This window comes from Sarcophilus harrisii, chromosome 1 (assembly GCF_902635505.1).
Source record: "Sarcophilus harrisii chromosome 1, mSarHar1.11, whole genome shotgun sequence".
In the NCBI taxonomy this organism is placed as follows: Eukaryota; Metazoa; Chordata; class Mammalia; order Dasyuromorphia; family Dasyuridae; genus Sarcophilus; species Sarcophilus harrisii.
The window spans coordinates 716085410-716108363 of NC_045426.1; the positions used below are offsets into that span (position 1 = coordinate 716085410).

Consider the following 22954-nt stretch of genomic DNA (forward strand, 5'->3'; position numbering starts at 1 on the left):
AGAGGCACCCACGCCCCCACAGCTCCCAGCCTACTCTCAGCTCCCAGAGGCCGGGCCGGGCCCCCACAAACCCAAACCTGAGCCAGAACCTCGAGGCCCCCAGCTCCACCACCAGGGGGCAGAGCACACACAAACAAAAGGCAAAATCAAGTAACAGGCTGCAAGAACAAGCCAAGAATCCCACTAATGGCAACAAAGATCAAGACACACAAAAGACTCAAAGCACCTACAAGTAAAACCTCAAAGGAAAATGAAGCTTGAACAGAAGCTCAACAAGAATTCTTAAAAGAGGTTTTTTTTTTAGAGATAAAAACTATTTTAAAAAACTAACTGAAAGCTACAGAAAATACAAAAAGACTATTAGTTATTATCATTATAAATATATATTATAATTATCAACTTGGAAAAAATATACAAATGCTTACTGAAGTAGCTTCTTTGAAATTTGAATGAACCAAATGGAAACTAATAAAGAAATAATAAAAGAGATTTAAAAGTCTGAAAATAAAAGAAAATGTGAAATATATCACAGGAGAAAGGCAGCTAGATGGTACAGTGGATAAAAACCCTGCATCTAGAGAGAGTAAGACCTGAGTTCAAATCCTGCTTCTGACTGGATGTGTTTAGCTGGGCAAGTCACTTAAGTTCTTTTTGACTCAAGTTTCCTCAACTTATTATTATTGCTTGGTTGTTTCACTTGTGACCAACTCTTCATGACTCCATTTTTTTTTTTTTTTTGTCAAAGATACCAGAATGTTTTTCCAATTCCTTCTTCAGCTCATCTGAGGCAAACAGGGTTGTGACTTGCCCAGGGTCACAAAGCTATTAAGTCTCTGAGGCCCCATGAACTCAGGTCTTCTGGACTCTATCCAAGGGCACCCCGAGCCACTCCTTCCCCAACTGTAAAATGAAAATACTAAGATTATATCTCCAAAGACTATGGTAGGGATAAAATGAAATAGTTGTAAAGCACTTAGCACAATGCCTGGTACTATATAAATGCTACTTATTACTACTACTTTTATTACTGTCGTCATTATTTAAAAAAAAAACAACTGACTTGGAAAACAGATTGAGGAGAGAAAGTTTAAAAATCAATGGAGTACTAGAAAACCATGAATTAAAAAAAGAGCTCAAACATACTTCAAGAAATCATACAAGAAAACTGTTGAAATATCTAAGAATTAGTCAGTTAGATAAAGGCAGAGAACCTAAAGCAAAGAATCTACCAGTCATCTAATGAAAGAACCCCAAGTCAAAATACCAGGAATATTACAGCCAAAATCCAAAGCTCCCAGGTCAAGGCAAAAATGCTGCAAGTAGCCAGAAAGAATTCAAATCCTGTACTGAGGAGTCACAGTCCAGACTAAACAAGATTTAACAACCACCATTTTAAATATGCTATTCTTTTAACTTGGAATAGATATTTCAGAAGACAAAGGATCTAAGTTTACTTACAACTAAGAATAACCTACCCAGAAAAACAATATAATTCTACAGGAGAGAAAAAATAGATCTTTAATGAAGTAAAGGACTGCTAAACATTCCTGATAAAAAGACCAGAACTGTAGACAATCTGGAGTAGAAATACAGAAGTTGAGAGAAGTACAAAAAAGGTGAACATGAGTGAGAAGGTACAAAGTTAAGCTTTACATTTTTGGGGAAATGATACGTGTAACCACTTAGAACTTTGTCATCACAGGGTATTAAAGGTAATCTAATTAGAAAAGAGGGCCAGACTGGGATTCCATTGTATTTGGATGATCTCAAAAAAAGAATGGAAGGATGGAGAAAGGGGGAATGGAGCTGTAAGAGGGAGGAAGAATGGAGGGAATCATCTCACATTAATGAGGTGTACAAGGTTTTATAATGGAGTGGGAGAACAGGCAACACATGAATCTCTCATCTGCACTCAATAGAGGAGGTATGAACATACAACATGTGTACAGAAATTTATCTTAATCACTAAAGAAGAAGAAAGGAAAGGAGTTAAAGGGAAGGGAAAGAAAACAAGAGTGGGGTAGAATAAGGGAAACACTAGTCAAAAGCAAAACAGTGTCTTAAAGAGGGGACCAAAAAAAAAAGTGAGAGAGAAGTTAAAGTATAAGACAGAATGATGGAGGGAAATAAAGTTAGTAACCATAATGGTGAATGTGAACTCACTCACAAAATGAAAGATAGCAGATGGATATTTACAAGAACCCTTCAAAAGGGGACGGTTTTTAGAAAAACCTAAGAAGATTTATATAAACTGATAAAAATGAAATGAGCAGAGTTAAAAGAACAATTTAAAAACTAAAAACTATTTTGCAAAAGCAATCAACTGAAAGCCTTAGGAATTCTGATTAACACAACCAATTGCAATTCCAAAGGATTCATGACAAAACATGATTATCTACCTCCAAAGAGAAAAGTGATGGCGTCAGAGTGTCAATTTTCTTTTCTTTCTTTTGGACACAGCTACTGGAAAAATTTGTTTTGCATGCCTGAAATACAAGCTTTGTTCTTCTTACTTCTCAGTAAGCGGAGAGAAAAAGTAATTTGGAACTGAAAAAAAGATTTAATTAAAGCAACCTAGGTGTGCTTCTTTAAAGAAACTTCCTTATGTCTTCCCATCTTATACCTGTCAGTTTTTTAAAAAACAAAGTGTAGAACCTTATATTTATCACTATTAAATTTTATTTCACTTGGCCTTTCATAATCTTTTCACTCCAGTTAGCTCTCACACTTGACACAGAAACTGTTCCCAATTTTCCTAACCTTAACCCTAAATTGATTTTCTTCAATTTATACCATCTCTTATTGTTTACATGTTTTCTGATTAGACTCTGAGCTCCTTGAAAGCAGGAACTGCTTTTTGCCTTTCTTTTTATTCCCAGTACTTAGTACAATGTCTAGTATATAGCAAGTCTTTGCTAACTGACTTTCCTTTCATTCTCTCAGAGATATCAAATAGAATGTCTCCAGAACCAACTTAAAATGGAATTGGGAAATATTTAACAAAATAGAAACACAATAGAACACAAATAATATTAAAGTGTTATTCTAAGTCAATGAGGCCCATCGAGATCCTTCTGTATGAGTTAGTGACTTCCCCTATCACACACTCTAAGTAGCAATGGTGACCTTGCCACAAAGTTCTCATCACATCTACTTGAAACAATCTGTGCTTTCCCATTAGAATCAGATCATCAGTATTCCCCTAACCAATTTCCCCACTAATTGTTGTTGAGTCATTTTTCAGTCTTATCCATCTCTTCATGACCCCATTTGAGTTTTTCTTGGAAGACACTGGAATAATTTGTCATTTCTTCTCCACCTAAGGCAAGTTAAATTATTATTAAGGTAAATTGCAAAATTATAATTTACTTTACTTTGACAGAGAGTTCCAGTATATGTCTGGATAATTTAAGTTCTCCATTAATATCCTTTTTCTGTCCAGATGTCGACTTCAATGATGCAATGACTAGTTGTCAAATGTCCTTCGCCAGAATGTTCTCCACTATGCTTCTCTCTTCTGGTTCCTGGATTTCCTCATATGTACAATTTCTTAGTACAGAGTTAGAAAGTCAAGCATTTTACCTTTGTTTCTCTCAAGTCAAGTATCCAGTACAGAGCCAGCTTCCACTCATGGATTTCATTTCAATTTTCAGCGAATTCCCAACGTCCATACTTTGTGAAGAACTCTAGTTCATTTCGTTTGCTTCGTTCCACCTAACCTTGTTCTTCATCCTCATTGTGACCTAGGCATTCCACTCTTTCCCTGATCATCATTATCCCTTCACAGTTCTGACCCCGAATTTCAGTTCTATTGTCCTCTAGAAATGTCTAAAAATGAACCCTTTGCCCTCTTGTTTAATCACTACCTGTGACTTGCCAAATGGAAGTGAAATTCATGATGTGACTCACTTTTATTCATGTTCAACTGAATACTGATGGACAAAGTCATATAAGTACACTGACTGGGTCAATCAGTAACTCTGGGAGCCTTGTTATATATGAAAATGGGAAAGGGTGGAAGTGGAGGGGGACATGTGGGAAGGGTAAATGGAAAATCCACAAAGGTGAAAGTGAGAAGTCATACTTCAATACTTCAAGGAATTTATGCCATTCAGTAGATATTTACTAAGCATCTCTTTTGAGCCAGACACTAGGCTAGGTACTGATAATGTAAAGACAGAATTCAAAGCCCTTAAGGACTTCACATTCTATACATTTATATACATTAATAAATGAAGGTTTTAGAAGATATGCAATTCAGATCCTCTGGATCTGGGGTTCTTAATATAGGGGCCTACCATATATAAATTTCAAGGGATCCATGAATTTTGGTGAGGGAAAAAATGCATCTCATTTCAATATAATTTATTTCCTTATGTTTTATTTTACATATTTAAAAAAAAACGTGATTCTAAGGAAGGTCCCATGAGATTCATCACTTTTAAACCAATCTATTTCACCAAAAAAGTTAAGAACCTCTTGCTTTAAGGGGTAGCATATGAAACAACTGAAAAAAGGAAGAAGAGTCAAGACATGGCTACGAGATTATGCAAAAGAACTGATGCAGAAGATATTAATATCAAATTCAGGGTACTTCAAGGAGATCAATTTGAGTCTGAAGTTCATGATGGGGAAAATATAAAATTAGCCTGGAAGAGTTGGGATTTATTCAAATGTTAAGTTGTTAAATTTGCGTTTTATTCTTGAAGTAATAAGAAAATGTTAAGAGTTTTAAAGTAAGAAAGTAACATGATCAGTTCTGTTGATTTTAATAACTTCAGGGAGGACAAGTTGTAGAGTAGAAAACAGAAATCAAACTAAAAGTTTGCTGTAATAGTCCAGGAAGTATGATGGAAGTCCTGTTTACTAGGCTAGCAATGTTGTGAAAGTAGAAAGGATATGGATATGAGAGATGATATAGAGGTAAGATCCACAAGACACAGCAACTGATGAGATATGATGTAAAGAAGAGACACAGTGAATAAGATTCCAAGGCTGTGAACCTGGTTAAGTAGAAAGAGAGTATTTAATCAACTGAGGGTGATGACAAAAAGCTAGCTGAGAGGAATAGATTGATGATTTATTAAAGATAGAGGATGATTGCTGAAGGGGGAAGGAGGAGACTGGAATAAAGGCACAAGAAGAGAAATGATCTTTTTCAAGGAGTTAGGTTAACAACTCTACTGATCAGAAAGATAAGAACTGTCAATTTTTTCCGAGTGGCCTTTAGAAAGTGAACAGCTGCTTTATTGCTTCAATTTCCTCAAATTAAGTATTTAAATAAATAGTATTTGCATTACAAATGAATGGTGGGAAGTGAAAGGAGCAAGGAAGGGGAAATTGGATTATCCACTGAGTAAAAGCAGACATAAATTTCCTTCATTTAAAGTTTCAAGTCTCTAATTTTCAATAAAGGACCATAACTCTGATGGAAAATCTGTTATATTCATTATGCTTTTCTACAATACAATTAACTGATTTTCAGTAAGCTCTGTGCCCTATAGAGCTCTCCACATTCACTGTATACCACTTTTTCCTTTAATAATCATGGCATAATAGTTGTCATTTTATACTAGTAGATTGAATCCCTAAAGGGCAATTGGCTACTTCTTAACTCAAGGGTTACAAGGAAAATGGTGAAGGTCTGAGACATTCCAGTACTATTGTTCGTGAGCCTCCACTGGTTTTCTACCATGACTATTGACTAATAGATGATTTAAATTAGCTAGCCGTACTTAGTTTTCAGAAAGGTCTATTTACTAAAGTTGTATCATAAGAATAGTTGGTGTAAAATACTCTCCCAAACTGAGGACACACTTTCCCACAAAAGCAGAGTTCAGGGGAAGGTGGGCTCAAGCTTAAAAAACACATGTCACGTGGCAAAGCAGTAACTTACAGCTCCTGTTTGCTAGAAATCCTTCCCTACCCTTTACCGTATCCTGATGAAGTTCCCCTTAGGCTTCCTGTAGAGCCCTGAAGACAACTTTCTTAAATGTATCTACTTTAAGATTTGTCTCCCGATGCAGATATTGCTGTTAGTGACTGCTTTTCCAGGAATCTTGTTAGGGCAAAGGTGAAAAATCACAAATCTTCTGACCTTTCGGAAGTTCATGAGGCCTTTTTTCTCTGGTTAATAGGGAGGGAAAAAGGAAATAGAAGCTGCCTCCTCATATTGGAGTTATCTCAGGGTCTTGGCCAAAGCAGCTTCCCTCAATAAAATGTTCTATAACTTAACAATCCAGATTCAGAATTGGCTTGCTATTTTATTCAAGTTCATGACTGAATTTATTTAGGCAGTGCCAATAAACTTCCCATTTAATAAACATCAAGTCACTTCATCCAATGAATTTCATTCCTTCCAAACTGATTAAGGACTTTTGGCAACTAGTTTAATGCCAGATTGATTCAATAGAGCAGTTCTCAACTAATGTAACTATCAAGGCTGGAGAATTATATTAATATTTTTAGCAAGGTGAGGTAGGATGAATGAGTCAACTGATACCATCCCCACCAACAGCATAAATAGTTAAAGTTATTTACTTTGGAAATAACACCTTTCCTCAATCACTATATCCATAAAGTTTCTCACCAGCATGAATTCTCTGATGTTGAGTAAGTTGTGCTCTGAGGCGGAAGGACTTTCCACATTCACTGCATTCATAAGGTTTCTCACCAGTATGAATTGTCTGATGTTTAGACAGGGCTATCCTCTGGCTGAAAGCTTTCCCACATTCATTACATTCATAAGGTTTTTCACCTGTATGAACTGTCTGATGTTGTGTAAGGGCTACCCGCCTGCTGAAGGCCTTCCCACATTCACTACATTTATACGGTTTCTCTCCAGTATGAATTCTCTGGTGTTGAGTAAGTCCTGCCTTTTGGCGGAATGTCTTTCCACACTCATTGCATTCATAAGGTTTCTCACCAGTATGAATTGTCTGATGCTGTGTAAGCTCCGCTCTCAAGCGGAAGGCCTTCCCACATTCGTTACATCCATAAGGCTTTTCACCAGTATGAATTGTCTGATGTTGAGTAAGTCCTATTCTCTGGCGGAAGGCCTTCCCACACCTGTTACATTCATAGGGCTTCTCTCCAGTGTGAATTGTCTGATGTTGTGTCAATCCCGTCTTCTGACGGAAGGTCTTCCCACATTCATTACATTCAAATGGTTTCTCTCCAGTATGAATATTCTTATGTGCAGTAAGCAGCGCTCTCAGTCGGAAGAATTTCCCGCATTCGTTACATTCGTATGGTTTCTCACCTGTATGAATATTCTTATGGGTAGTAAGCAACGCTCTCAGTCGAAAAGCTTTCCCACATTCATTACATTCATAAGGCTTCTCACCTGTATGAATATTCTTATGAGCAGTAAGCAATGCGCTCAGGCGGAAGGCTTTCCCACATTCACCACATTTATATGGTTTCTCACCAGTATGAACGGTCTGATGTCGACTAAGTCCGATCTTCTGACTGAACGCCTTCCCACATTCGTTGCACTCATAAGGCTTCTCACCTGTATGAATCGTCTGATGTCGAGTAAGTCCCATTCTTTGGCGGAAGGCCTTCCCACATTCATTACACTCATATGGTTTCTCTCCAGTATGAATTGTATAATGTCGATTAAGTTCCTTCTTCTGGCCAAAGGCCTTTCCACATTCATTACATTCATAGGGCTTGTCTCCATTATTAAGTGGATAGTGTGAAATAAATTGTTTTCTCTCACTGAAGGCCTGTCCACATCCACTATATTCATAAGGTTTCTTTTCAGCATGACTTTTTTGATGATAAGTTAATTCTGTCAAGTACCTAAACATCTTCCCACATTCATTACATTTATAACAGGCTTCACTTCCATGAATTTTCTGATGCTGATAAAGCCCTATTCTTCGGCTGAATGTCTTCTCACATTGATTACACTCGTAAGGCTTCTCTCCAGTGTGAGTTCTATAATGTTGTTTGAGATTTTGGCTTTGTATGAAAGCTTTCCCACATTCCTCACATTTAAAAGGTTTTTCACCAGTATGAATCGTTTGATGTTGGCTGAGTTTTCCTCTCAGGCGGAAAGCCTTCCCACATTGATTACATTCATAAGGCTTTTCACCACTATGGATTCTCTGATGTTGAATAAGTCCTATCCTCTGGGTGAAGGCTTTTCCACATTCATTACATTCAAAAGGTTTCTCTCCAGTGTGAATTCTATAGTGTTGTTTGAGATTTTGGCTTTGAATGAAGGCTTTTCCACATTCGTCACATTTAAAAGGTCTTTCACCAGTATGAATTTTCTGATGTTGCTTCAGCTGTGCTTTCAGGCGGAATGCCTTTCCACACACATTACATTCATAAGGTTTTTCACCAGTATGAATTGTCTGATGTTGAGAAAGCTCTGATCTGTACCTAAAAGCCTTCTCACATTCACTACATTTGTAAGATTTCTCTCCAATATGCATTGTCTGATATTGAGTAAGTTCTGATCTGTTCCTAAAGGCCTTCCAATATTCATTATATTCACAAAGTTTCTCTTCACCTTCATTAAACTTACAAAATATTTTATTTGAACATGCTGTATTACGTATTCTTAAGTCTGAACACATTCTGAAGCTCTTTCCTTGTGTAAAACAGTTACTGGGACTCTTTCCTACTCTCGTTTGAGAGAAGCCTACTGGTCCTAGGTTGAAATTTCTGCAGTAGTTATATTCATGCCATCTCAATTTATTAGAATGCTTCTTTGGGGAAATTTTCACTTGCTGAGAATGTTTCACCTCATTGTTCTGCTTCCTCTTTAAACTGCCAACACAATCCCAAGCTTCTTGTAACTTCAAGAAACAAGAACCATCCTTTGTGAGTTTTTCTTGAGATGATTCTTCCATTGAAATATCCAGCTCCTGAACTGACTCCTTGGTTTCATGATTTGTCTCCCAATCTGAAAGAAATTTTTAAAATGTAAACATATTTGCTGTCCCTGTTGCACACAAAGTTCGCTCATCTTTGTTCTCTATCAAGAACCATTATTCTCTGTAACTATTTTCTGCCAATTGCTATGTAATTTTCCTAGCACTTTCTGTCAAATTAAAAGTCTTGTTCCATGCACTTATGTACTTTGAATCCAACATGAAGCTGTTGAATTCATTTTCTTTGGGGCCTAGTTTATACAATTCATTCCATTTATGTTCTTTTCTAATTTTTAAGTAGTAGCAGACAGTTCTGCAATTACTGTTTTCTCATATAATTTTGACTTCTTTTAATACATACTGGAAGCTGAAATAAAGGATTTGTGATCATAATAGTAATCTGATTGCTAGTATCTGGTAGGCCTGATATACTAGGAACTAACTTCCACTCCTCCTAAGTCCCAGTAAGTCCCAGTGATCTGGGCCTATGATTTCTGATTCCCCTTTGGTCTTTGGCCCTTGCCCTAAGGGATTCATCCTAACAGTCCCCCAAATATGGATATAAAGACTTGGCTCACTCCAAATGATCAAGTGGCGTAAGGCAGAGGCTTTCAGAAATATAATAAGCTTGGTCAAGGAAGAAAAATCCTCACTGTCCTAGTTCTGGGTATCTTGTTACAATTTTATTACAACCTCTACAGGCTGACCATCAATCATCTTTTTTTTACAAACCATTTCAAACACTATGCCAGGACCCCAGTCAGGGTACCTCTTCTCTTCCCTTTTTGTGTGTTGTCTTGCAACATGGCCCTGTGACCAAGGGCTTGTATTTGTCTCTCGACACTCTCCTGGTTCCAAGCACATAGTAAGTGCTTAATAAGTCCTTATTGCCGTGCCTTGTTTTGCCTCATTTCTTGGGGAAGAGGGGACAGAAAAACCTGAGCTGGCAGCTGGTGCAGGGTCTGGATGGATGGCTGGGATACAAAACTGGAACATGCCATGGGGTCTCCTGTCAGCCAGTGGAAAAGTTTCTTACAGGAAAGAGTATCATGACTTTTCTTCTTGGCAGGATCCATGTAGTGCTTTTTCTCATCACCTCTAGTGTATCCATTTATGTGGAAGGTCCTATTTGCCTACCCAGCCCTGTATGGTAGTCTTGGAATGGGGAGTAAAGAGGGAGAAGGGGGGGAAGGGTTCTTTACTTAAAAAATTTGATGTGATGTTCCACCCCAAAAGCATTCACTAATTAACTCCAAAGCATATTGATTATAGGGAGTGGGGGGTCTTGGAGAAGGAGCATAAAATTATTACTCACGCTATCTGCCAGCCTACTGTCACTGACCACTTCTCCACCTGGAATGATACCACCCTCTATGAGACCTGGATCTCCAGGTTTTCCAAAATTTAGACACACAGTCCCTGATGAAGTAAAGCTATTCATCTTTAAAGCCAACTTTTGAAGCTAGGGCACAAACCAAATGAATAGTGACTGAATAAAAGCAAACTAGGCCACTTAGTAAAAGAGCTACTGAAGTCTTTTGCCAGGCGGAATGAGCTAGCTATTCCTTTAAAAGGCACTGAAGCTATCCTTGAGAGACTTAATTGGCTTAGGGCACTAAAGATTGGAGCCATGGATATCCCAGCTCTTCTTGTCCCTCTCTGATGCTTGACTTGTGGACCACTGGGAACATGTCAGAGGTAGGGGAGCTATGTTCAACTGAATCAATATTCTACAGTTGCTAAACTGCTGCATGACCTATGATCGTCTCATTTGTCCTAAAAGCACACCTAAATATGAGAGGACCAGGCTTAGTCAGGCCCAGCCGGTGACATCATTGTTATCCACTGGCTGACAGGAGACCCCATGGCATGTTCCAGTTTTGTATCCCAGCCATTCATCCAGACCCTGCACCAGCTGCCAGCTCAGGTTTTTCTGTCTCCTCTTCCCCAAGAAATGAGGCAAAACAAGGCACGGCAATAAGGACTTATTAAGCACTTACTATGTGCTTGGAACCAGGAGAGTGCCGAGAGACAAATACAAGCCCTTGGTCACAGGGCCACGTTGCAAGACAACACACAAAAAGGGAAGAGGAGAGGTACCCTGATTGGGGTCCTGGTCTTAATGTCTGGAAAGTCACAAGCCTGGGTAGGAGAGGACTGAAAACTCACCAATGGGAGGAGGGGACTGGCATGGCGGAGGCACGTTCCACTGTGAGAAGGTCAGAGGGGTTGACGGGTCTTCCAAAGTGAGGATGCCCTTGGCACCGAGGGAGATTTCAGGGAGAGATTGCAGCTGGGGTACGGTGTTGAGGTCCAGGAAGTCCGAAGTACAGCCTGGGGAGATTAATCAAGGTTGGCCAGACTGGGCCTACTCTCCCAAAGGAACTTACCAATGGGACAAGGGCACTGACATGATGGAGCAATGTTCCACCGTGAGGAGCCCGCAGGGGCGGACTCATGTTCTAGGAGGAAGAACTTTCTACCTTCTACCATCTTCCACCTCCCACTCCTTACCCCAGACAAAACTCCCTTTCCTTGCTGCCACTTTTCTATGGGTGTTAATTTTCCCTGTTAGAGTAAAAGTTTCTTGAAGCTATGTACTATTTTTAGAAAAAACAAATTTTTAAACCCTTAGCAATTAACACAGGCGTGTCACGCACAGTAAATACTTCCTAATTATTTTTTCACTTATTCACTCAGTCTACCAAACCCTTCTCTTTTGAGGATTCCATGCTCTCCCTTGTTTTCTCCCATCAGGAAAATGGCTACAAATTTCCTCTTTGTGGGGCCAAAATATGCAGCTGCCTCCCCCACCCCTTCCTCCTCCAGATGCAGTAGCTGCTTCTGCAAAAATCAGCCTTGTGTACATGCTCCCTGCAGACTTGGACCACCGTTCTTCCCCCTTCTAATGACCTGTCAGCTTGCTCTTTCAAACTCTCCCTCTCCCACCCAGCTGCTGGCCAACCTCTGGGGGGAAGAGTGGGAACAGGAAGGGGGAAAGACTGGCCCAGGTCCTAGACTCCCCCGACTCCCCGTCCTCCTCTTCATCTTCTGCAGGGGTCCAGACCTCCTTCCCGCCCTGCAGCTCTTGGCAGGTGGTTTTTGGCCTTTGACCTCAGCTGCCTCCACCTGCAGTAGCGACCCAGCTGACACCATTTGCAGCGAACTTCTTCTGCCCCCTCCCCCCTTTCCCAGGGTCAACCATGCTCTTTCCTTACTCCCAGTGTCCAGCGCTCTGCTTTCTCCTACACTATTGATCTCCCATTACAATAAGGTATTGATCCCTTAGTCCCTGCATACTAGCTGCTGACCAACGCCAATTATTCTTGGTTACGACTAGCTCGGACCAGTCCGATGAGCCAGGCAAGACACTAGTATGTAATGAGCCTTACAAATAATTAACTACTTGTGAAAGACCCAAAAGGAAACAATTCCTAGTTAAAATAAAAGGTTATCTCCCCCATCTCCATAGCAACCAGCAACTCTTGAGTCAGTAATGCACTCCCACAAAGCAAAGGGACTTCCACTGAAACCTCCAGAGCACCTTCAGGAAGCTGAGACAATTAGGGCAGAGGGGAAGAAAACAAGCATTTATAGGCACTTACTATGTGCCAGGTTTCCTAGCTCTGTGATGATCCTTGTTTGCCTCAGTTTCCTCATATGTAAAATGGGGTGATAATAGCACCTTTTTCCCCAGGTTGTTGTAGATATCAAATGATAGTAAAGTAAACGATCTGTAGAGGTCAGAGCTAAGAAGTGTCTAAGGCTGGATTTGAACTCAGGTCTTCCTGCAGTCAGGTCAAGCACTCTGTGCACTACAAGCCCCTGGTTGTGGGCCAGCCCACACCAGCAAAAACCATCCCACCCACATAAAGATCCGGCTGCTCCCACCTTGGTTTTCTCTGAGAATCCCCACCAGGCGCACAGGATTCTCACACAAATGATGGGAAGGTGGGGCAGTGGAGACAGACGGTAGTAACTGGTCTGGTCTTTGTTGCTATGACAAGGTCCAAAGAATCACTTGCCAAACGTGGATGAAGGCTTTTCTGCATAGCTGGTGCTGTGCTGAGCACCGAGTGCTCCCAGGAGCACTCTCAGAAGTCCAAAGACCCACCCTGAAGCCTCCCAGGGACCCGGCACTTCAGACAAAGCCATTGGCTATTGCCATTTTAGCCAGGTGGTACTGGGTTCCAGGTGGCTTTCTGATTCCAAGGCCCCCAGGCACTTCTCAGGACCAACATCCCTGGGCCATGAGAAAGGAGGAGGAATCCCACAAAATGTGCTAAGAGAGAAATATATACAGAAACTGCTCATGGTGAGGGAACAGAGTGCTGGGACTGGAGTCAGGAACACCCAAGGTCCAATCCTGCCTCAAATACTCAGAGTCTTCATCTATGAAATGGGGACCACCTAGAGGTCAAAAGTTGTGATGCACCGTATTAATGTGAGTGATTAGAGAGGGTGGGAATGCAGTGGAGGGGAAGAGGAGACCCTGGAGGCCGACGGCCTGGGGAGCGTCCCTGGGATCCCCAGGCCGGGACTGGGGCGCGCCCGGCTGGGCTTGCTCACCTGCAGAGCTGTTTCTTGGGCTTTCTCCCTCTGGGATCCAAGGGGCTTCTCCTTGCTCCAACTGGCAGATTACCTCAGGCTTGGACACTGTAAGTCCTGTTCATTGAACACAGGACAGAGAACTGGCAAAGAGCTGAGAATTCAAAACAAAGCCCTGCACTTCTGGGGGTCTGTGGGGATGCAACAAGCCGGCCTCCGAAGGGTAATTCTTGTGGTTCTGCCAGCAAGTATTAAGGAATGGGCTGGACAACGGATGTGGGCCAGGAGGAGAATGTTTGTCACACACTCCTGCCTTTGGGATTCTGCACTGGGACTCTTGGGGAGAATTCTTCAAGGAACAGAGTGCAGAAGGGCTCATCTCTAGGCCAACAGAATCTAAATGTTTAAAGCAGAAGTTTTCAGCAGCCAACAGATAATATACATGTCCTATCTCTCTCACACATAAAAGGATTAGCCGGATTAGCCATCTCTGTTTTTTGCATACAAAATTACAGTTTCTCAACACTTCATGTAGAGACAGACATAAGCCCTCAGAGGACAGCCTCCTCACCCAGGCAGACAAGGTTCCTGAAGTTCTCCAGCATCACGTCCCGGTATAGCTCCTTCTGGAAGGGGTCCAGGTGCCCCCACTCCTCCAGGGTGAAGTCCACGGCCACATCCTTGAAGGTCACTGGCACCTGAAACAACAGACACACGTGTGCTGACCCTGGGACCTCCTGAAGACTAGGAGGCACGGTGCTGGCAGCGAGGGCACAGACAACTCTGTTCCCAGGACGCTCCAGGCTTTGGTGTGTCCCAAGGGAGACAGACAGACATGGATTCCTACAATGGGACTTTTCTTGGCTGGACTCTGGATCATTAGACCAAACAATAATAATAGGAAAAAGGGCTCATGTTTCTAATGCACTTTTTCAATTTACAACATGCTTATCTCACGATCACAGCCTTCATTCATCATCCCCATATTATAGATGACAAACAGGGAAATCCTTTGCATCCTGCAGTCATCCAGACAATACAAGAGCTGGGTTAAAAACCCAATCTGTGGTCTTTGCTCCAATCCATAATATCTCTTGCTCCATTAACTCAAAGTCTGGTGGTATATCTCATCATCTCACAAAGATGGAGCCAGCACAACACTGTTAAACTCCCAGTTCATACACCGGAGATTATCAACAGTCATCAATCACATAATTAAAATGAAGAATTCAAAAAGACAAAAAGGACAACTGACAAAGCAGAAAAATAAGGCGAAATCTCATGGAAGTAGTGGCTTCCCTGAGAAAAATGGCAGCTTAGGCAGATTTTTAAAATGGCAAAAATGGAATAAAAACCAGAAGGCATTTTTTAAATGGCATAGCCAGGTAATGATTTCAAATCTGTGTAAAATAAAGCAATAAAACTGAAAGACAAAGATCAACCAGTTATACCTCTAAAATCTCAGAAAATTATGAAACAAAATCTGAATTTTTAATCTAGGTAATTTTATGTAATTGCCCAGAAATAATGGAATAGAAAGTAATGTGCAAACAGAACTAGCTAAGAGGAATCTTGAGTTTGACTCCCCCACAAATACAATCATCAACTTTCAAAGCTTCAAGGTCAATAAATGATTCTTACAAGCAGGTAGGAATAAGCACCAACTTGAATTTCATAGGAATATCCCACCAGGACAAGGAGGTACTTGTCCTAGGTAGGATACACTGACAATCAAGGGAAATCGGCTTTCACCGTTAGAAAACTATCCTGCAGAGCTGAGGATACATTGCCAAGGGACATTTTTCTTTTCAATTAAGTCACAACTTTAATTCCTTGCTGATAAGAACTCCAGAATCAGGCAGATCTGGATATGCTGAATGACTAATTCTATGTCACATCTTTATCTTAAAAGTAAAGAGTTGTGTATGACCATCTGTTAATGTGGGATAGTAGGGAAATCTATGGCTGCTTTTAAGACACATTTAGTATCACGATCGCTGAAGAAATAGGTTCTTCTGTTTTCCCAGTGCTACTCAAAATGTTTTATCAGAAAACAAAATGTTCCGACTAGTATCTAACATTAAATAGCATAATATGTGAACAAATGAATAAATGATATAGCTGTTTTTAAAAACATACTATTAAAAAAGCTGAAGAAAAATGTGACAGAAACCTGTGAAAAGGGAAAGAATTCATTTATGGGCAAAAGTTAGATGATACTATATAAGATAATATTTTTTAATATGAAATTAAGGGCACTTGTACAAACAACAATTAGTGTAGCATAATATGGAAAAAATCTTTATGGATGAAAAGAAAATGTAATTTTCTAACAGTTTTGATATATATATGTATATATATGTGTGTGTTTGTATAAATTAATATATATAATATATAACATTGCATATTATTATTATATAATATATAATAATATAGTTAATTATATTAATATTCTATATAATACCCCAAAATACCCAAAAAAGATAGGGTTACCACAAATAGATTAAGTCATTCTCATTAGACAGAAGTATATGAAGAAACAAATTATCAACAATTATTGCAAGTCATTACTGAGAAAAATAAAAATTAAAAACATCTTTAAGGTATCATTTCAAACCCAAATCCATTCAAGCAGCAAAAAGGATAATGACAGAAAATGGAAATGACGGAGAGACTGGAAGCAGATTGTTCACGCAATCATTACTGGTCCAACCTCCCCCCAAAATTGGATTATGCAAAAAAAAAATGTAACTAAGGTATTCCTAGTTTTTGATGTAGCCATCTCAATTCCAGGTTTTTACCTCAAGGTACCATTCCTTATCTGGACGTAAACATGGTGGGAGCAATGCTACGTAGAAATTCTTCTAAGTCTGAGACCCTGAGGTAGAAGAGGGAAGATGTTTGGGGGAAAATGCTCATGCTTCTGCCCTAGCCTTATCTGTTCTTCTGTCAAAATGAATTGATGTAAAGTGGATAAATGGAACTGAGATGCTAATCAATGGAGGAGAAAAACTGGTGGGGAATGAAGCAAAGTTGTCAGGAGATGGGCCCAGGCCTTCCGAGTACGTGAGGGAAGGATAGTGGCCGGCTCAATCTGAGAGGGGAGTCCCTGCTGCCATTGACTGCTGGTAGAAAGGAAGCTCCCAAATTTGGAACTCTGCCCAAAGGGCTATTAAAACGTGCATGCCCTTTGACCCAGCAGTGTTTCTACTGAGCTTATATCCCAAAGTGATCTTAAAGGAGGGAAAGGGACCCCATATGTACAAAAATGTTTGTGGCAGCCCTGTTTGTAGTGGCAGGAAACTGGAAACTGAGTGGATGCCCATCAGGTGGGGAATGGCTGAGTAAGTTGTGATATATGAATGTTATGGAATATTATTGTTCTATAAGAAACGATGAGCAGGATGATTTCAGAGAGGCCTGGAGAGACTTACATGAACTGATGCTAAAAGTGAAATGAGCAGAACCAGATTAAACAAGATTTTACAATGATCAATTCTGATGGACATGCTTCTCTTCAACAATGAGAGAATTCAGACCATTTCCACTTGTTTATTGATGAAGAGAATCAGCTACACTCAGAGAGAGAACTATGGGAACTGAGTGTGGAATACAACATAGCATTTTCACTCTGTTATTGTTTGCTTGCATTTTTTGTTTTCCTTCTCAGGTTTTTTTCTTTCTTTCTAGATCCGATTTTTCTTGTGCAGTAGGAAAACTTTATAAATGTATACATATATTGAATTTAACATATTCTTTAATATATTTAACATGAATTGGACTACCTGTCATTTAGGGGAGGGAGTAGAGGAAGGAGGGGAAAAGTTGGGACAGAAGGTTTTGCAAGGGTCAATGTTGAAAAAGTACCCATGTGTATGTTTTGTAAATAAAAAGCTGTAATTTTAAAAAAGGAAGAAAGCAAGCAAGCTCCCATATAGAAGCAAATAGCCCTAACAGCCCTGTGTGTATTAACAAAAGGTTGGACACAAATAATATGCCCAATTAATGGGAAACTTCATATGAGCTATTCCTGTGCCATAAGCAATGATGAATATAATAAATTTGGGGAAATAGAGGAAGTCTTGTATGAACTGATGCAGCCAAAAGTAAGCAACAAAAGAACATTAAGAGTTCAACAATAAGGGGCAGTTGGGTGGCTCGGTGGATAGAACACAGGCCCTGAAGTCAGGAGGACCTGAATTCAAATCTGGTCTCAGACACTTAACACTTCTTGGCTGTGTGACCCTGGGCAAGTCACTTAGCCCCAATTGCCTCAGGGGAAAAAAAAGAATTCAACAGTATAAAGATAACATTAAAAGGCAACAAAACCTTTGGTTCAAATGCAACATTGATGCCAAATTACTAACGTTAAAGCACATGAACTTCCTATCCAGTCACAAACAGTGAGATATAAAAATGGGAAAGTTGAAATCATGGAAATGTAGAATTTTGCTTACTTGGCAAAGCAATATGGGAATCAAAGAACTGTTCTATCAAAATATAATGTTTGATAAAAAATAAAACAATAACAAAGGCTGGGAACTTCATGAAGGAATTATTTGAAAGGAGGAAACAAACAGGATAAGAATCATCTCTAACATAAATGGAAAAGTTAAGGAAGGAAAAGAATTGGTTAAAAAAAAAGCATTTCTTGTAATCAGATTTTTGGGTTGAAGGTCATGAAATATGATACCTTTGTTACATAATTCCAAACTCTTTTCCAGGACAGTGTGACCAATTCACAGCTTTGCGTAACTGGTGACTCTCTTCTTGAGGCCCTTATAGCACTGACAATTCTGGTTTTGGCCACTTTGTGACCCCTTAGATTTGTTATAAATTTTCCATTAGTGATTTGGAACAATTTTCAAGATACCATGGAAAATATTAAGGGATAACAGCAGGCAAAATGTCTTATGATTAAAGGTCTTTTAGATGATGAAATGCTCTTAAGATACCTCTTAAGGAATCTTAGAATGCTAAAAGTGACTTATCTGTAAAAGGAGAAAGTAGCAAATGAAAAAAGGTGTAGCTGCTAAGACACCAAATTCAGGTAAACTTAATTTCCCACTCTCAGAGTCTGACACGACCAATGAAAAGATAAAAAGGACATTACAGATGAATAAATGTTGAATCCTAGATTTGCTACCCCAGTGAAGATTTTTAAATGGGAATCCTGAAGATTGCCTTAATACAACTCTATTGCTGGTCAATCTTTTCAGCCAGAACCCCATTTGCAGTTTTGCTGGCAAAGGAACTCAAGAAGTTTGGCCATTTCCTTTTCTAGATGAGGAAATCGAGGCAAACAACGTGAAGTGATTGTCCAGGGTCACATAGCTAGGAAGTGTCTGACGCTGGATTTGAACTCAGATCTGAAGGAAACAGCCCATCATTCCAGTGCCTTTGCCAAGAAAACCCCAATTGGGAGAACACAAGGTTTTGTAAAGGTCAAAGGACTTGAAAAAATTATCCATGCATGTGTTTTTTAAAAAGCTTTAATTAAAAAAAGAAAGAAAAGAAAATCCCAAATGGGGTCGTAGAGTTGGACAGCTCTGGACCACTGCTCTACCCACTGAGCCACCCCCGCCTCCTCAGGGACCCCCTGAGATGCTGGTGAGTGTTTACAGCGATGTAGATCGGCAGGGAGGATCATGTCTGACAGGTGTGACAAACATTTCGATTAATGAGGAGACGGAACACGGAGAGTGGACGATGGCATCCAAGTGCGAGTGGGTTGACCACAACTGCCCGTAAAGCTCCCTCGGGATGGAGCCCCCTTACCTGCTGCGTCTGGGCGGTCAGGTAGACAGGGGCCATTCCTTTCCCCTTAGAGTCGTTGCTTCTTGAGGAAAGGCTTCTTGGTCAGAGGGCAGAGCTGGCAAAGAAAGGGAATGATTAGAGAGAAAGTGGCCACCCTGTACCCCACGGGCCAGGGCCCCCACTCACTCTGGCCCTCAGGAACTTCCAAGTCCACCACCGGCTCTGAGCAGAGCAGAAGCAGGCGGTCCCTTCTCCCCCAGGAAAAAGGCCCAAATTGGCATCAGACCAAAAAATGTTCCAACTATAATCAGGAACAGAAAAGGGCTCACTAGCACAGAAAAATAAAAGGAAGTGCTCGAGCCCTCCTAGAAATGGGGCTCCCCCGACAGGGACGTCTGCGGCTGGGGCTCCTGGTCAGTGGCGCCTGGATGGGGGTCCATGTGCAGAAGCCCTGGGGATGCAGGGAAGCCGAAGCCAAGGCCCTGCTCTGGAAGCTTCAAGCCCAGGCAAGGCAGGCGCCCTTTCCCCAGGAAACCCAAATTGGCACTGAAAAAGGTTCTAATCAGGCGAAAGGGCCCAAGCTGAAAATAAAGGAAGGTGCCACCCCTGAGGGGCCCCGACAGGGGAGTCCTCTGGGGGAGCTCCTGGTCCCAGTGGGGAATGGGGATAGACACGAGGCAGGAAGACCAAGTGGCCTTGTTCAACTTCCAGGCGGGGGCAGACATGGGGGACAACCAGAAGGGGCCGGGAGGTGGGAAGAGGGCCCTAACGCAATTCCTGGTGCCACCGGCCTGAGGAGGACAAATGGCCTCAGGGCTCCGGCACGGAGGAGGGGTGAGGGCGGAAGACCCGGGTCAACCAACGCCCTCAAGGGGAACAGAATCATTGGGGCGGAACCCCCAAGCTGGAAGAGGGTCCCAAGCCATTTTTCCTTGAGGGGCAAAACCCGCCCCAGGAAATAAAGCCAAAATAAGGGCGCGTTTGGAAAGGCACGGCGGCGGAACCTGGCGGAAGGGAGAACCGGGGAAAAACCCAAGGAGGCAAAAATGAAGCTGGAGGGCGGCCCGGGCCGAGCTCTGGGCCGAGGAGAGACGGGAAAGCCCTCCTAAAGCAGGAAAGAACCCGGCTGGAGGGACCGGGCCCACTGCCAGGCGAGCATAGCTTCCTGCAAACGGGCCCTGCCTTGAGGCTCCCCTGGCCGGGGGCTCCTGACAACGCGGGCTTCCCTGGCTCACGGGGCTCCCTGGGGCCCCGACAGGGGCTCCTGACGCGGGCTCCTGACACGGGCTCTGACAACGGGCTCCCTGACAACGGGCTCCCTGACAATGCGGGCTCCCCTGACAAAGCTCCTGACCGGGCTCCCTGACAATTTGCACGGGCTCCTGACAGGGGTTCCCCTGGAAGCCCAGCGGTCCCTGACCGGGGCTCCCTGACAACGGGCTCCCTGACAACGCGGGCTCCCTGACAACGCGGGCTCCCTGACGGCGCGGGCTCCCTGACAACGGGCTCCCTGACAATGCGGGCTCCCTGACGGCGCGGGCTCCCTGACAACGGGCTCCCTGACAACGGGCTCCCTGACAACGCGGGCTCCCTGACAATGCGGGCTCCCTGACAACGCGGGCTCCCTGACGGCGCGGGCTCCCTGACAACGGGCTCCCTGACAACGGGCTCCTGACAAGGGCTCCTGAAACCTTGGGGCTCCTGACGCGGGCTCCTGACCTTGGCTCCTGACAACGGCTCCCTGAGGCGGGGCTCCCTGACAACGGGCTCCCTGACAATGCGGGCTCCCTGACAATGCGGGCTCCCTAACGGCGCAGGCTCCCTGACAACGCGGACTCCCTGACAACGGGCTCCCTGACAATGCGGGCTCCCTAACGGCGCAGGCTCCCTGACGACGGGCTCCCTGACAGCGCGGGTTCCCTGATGGCCAGGGCTCCCCCGCTCCGCAGGCGGCTCCGGCACAGGCCAGCAGCTCACGCCCTGAAGCCGCTGGGGGCCCTGCCCGCACAGGAAGGGGGGGCTGCAGGGAGCACCTGCCCGGGTTCCTCTGAGTCTGGCCTAAAAGCAGAGCCTGCAGGGCCCGTGCCAGGGCGGTGGCAGGGGGGAAAGTGCGGGGGTCAAGGTGTGTGTGTGGGGGGGCGTCTCCTCGGACGCAGGGCAGCTTCCCCTGGGGTCAGCACCAAGGTCACCTGACCCCCAACTCCCAAACTAGGGCTGGGTTAGAGGAGTTCCCCCAAAGTGCCGGGCCAGGTCTCAGAGCCCACCGCTGGCTGGGGGCCGGCGCAGCGCCCTCTCTGGGGGCTCCCTCCAGACCCCCCGGGACGGCGCGGGTTCAACTGTTTTTAGTCACAGCATCTGGGCACAGCAGATGCCCGGCAGAGCTTGGGACACAATGCCCGGTACACTACTGCCAGCCCAGGCACAGCTAATGGTTATTCTCGGCCTTCCTAGAACTGCAGGGACGGGGAGGGGCCTTCCTTGTACTTAACATACTTCACTCTTAAGGGTTCGGGGTCTTCACCCCGGGACTGTGTCCTCCTCTGCCCCCGGGGTCGTGTCCCCCCCAACCCCTCCCCCCTGGGGTCCTCCGCCCTCGAGGGCCCCGCCCCATCCTAGGGCGATCAAAGTCAGTCTCCAAAGTCCTGCGGCCCCTGAGGGAGGGATTCGCTAGAGGAGGTGTCACTGCCCAACCCCAGCAGCACCCGGGGGCACGTGATCTTCGCCGCGGCAGTCCCTGGGGGGGAGGGGACACCTCGCAGGACCAGGTTGGCGTCTCATTGCGCCGGGGAGAGCCTCACGGGACCGCCTCAGCCCGCTACGAGGCCCACCCCGGATGAAAGGGGACGCCGGGGCGGGACCAGGCCCAGCTTCACCCAGCAGAGGAAGGGCCCCATAAAGAGCGCTAGTTTCAGAAGAGCGCATGCGCGCGGGGAGGGGGAAGGAGGCGGGGGGAGGGGAGAGTGGGAGGACAGCGGCACTGTTATTGGTTTATTATACCATTCCCCTCCCCCACCCGACTGACCAATGGGCTCCGAAACCAAGTGATGCCCGCCCCGCCCCCGGCCCCGCCGCCCGGCCCCCTAGCCTAGGCTCGGGCCCTTACTCACTCCAGCCCGGGGCGGACGCAGGGCTACAGCCCCGGCGGTGATGGCGGCTGAGGTCGGAGTGCAGCCGAGACGGTTGCGAGCGTACCGAGGAATTCAGACGCCCGGAACGGCGGGGCCCGAACGAACGGAGCTGACGGCGGCGCCGCCGAGGATGGGGACTTAGCGGAAGTGACGTCACCTACTCTTCCTCACGGTCCTTCTGGCCCTGCCCGTCACGGCCTCTGGACCAATCAGGGAAAGAGGCTTTCGGACCGCCTCCCTCTCGCCCCCATTTCCTTGGTAACCACCGAAGGGATATTTCACGCCTTCTGGGAAATGTAGTGGGCAGGCCCGGGGCGCCGTGTGCGCATGCCCGGCCGAGCGCGGCTGCCGAACGCCTCCAGTAGCCGGGCAGCCGGTTCTGGACCCTGAGTCCCGCGCGTCCCCGCCCTTTCCTAGCGGACACGCTCACTTCCCAGACGCCGGGAGAGCCCGAGGCCCCGCCGAGGGAGGGGGGGGGGCTGCCCCAGCTCCGATCTCCCGGGAGGGCCGGGCCCTCTGCGGGCCGGGAGGTGGCTGGGCGTGGCCCCCGGGGGAGAGCGCAGGATGCCCAGCGCCTAATGGGTGCCGGAGGGGGAGGGGGGCAACAGACCCCCCGGGGGCCTGGCCTGACCC

General features: G+C 44.3%; 2 protein-coding genes across 2 annotated transcripts in view; both read right to left on the reverse strand.

Moving 5' to 3' along the window:
* Positions 1–22954, reverse strand: part of LOC100928103 (vomeronasal type-2 receptor 26-like) — a 441302-nt gene that overhangs the window by 252859 nt on the left and 165489 nt on the right.
* LOC105749452 (zinc finger protein 184-like) lies at positions 792–22544 on the reverse strand. Its single transcript, XM_031949119.1, has 6 exons — positions 22301–22544; positions 19215–19308; positions 14008–14134; positions 13458–13553; positions 11058–11222; positions 792–8920 (listed from the first exon to the last, which is right to left on the reverse strand). Exons 2-6 carry the CDS (start codon positions 19248–19250, stop codon positions 6561–6563), a joined length of 2784 nt encoding a protein of 927 aa, XP_031804979.1. The 5' UTR covers positions 19251–19308; positions 22301–22544; the 3' UTR covers positions 792–6560.

Coding starts and splice junctions, on each gene's coding strand:
- LOC105749452 (XM_031949119.1), bottom strand. CDS start 19,250: ATGGCCCCTGTCTACCTGACCGCCCAGACGCAGCAG. Junction 13,554..14,007: donor CAGGAACCTTGTCTGCCTGG/GTGAGGAGGCTG, acceptor TTCAATGAACAG/GACTTACAGTGTCCAAGCCT. Junction 11,223..13,457: donor CCCAAGAAACAGCTCTGCAG/GTGAGCAAGCCC, acceptor TAATCTCCCCAG/GCTGTACTTCGGACTTCCTG.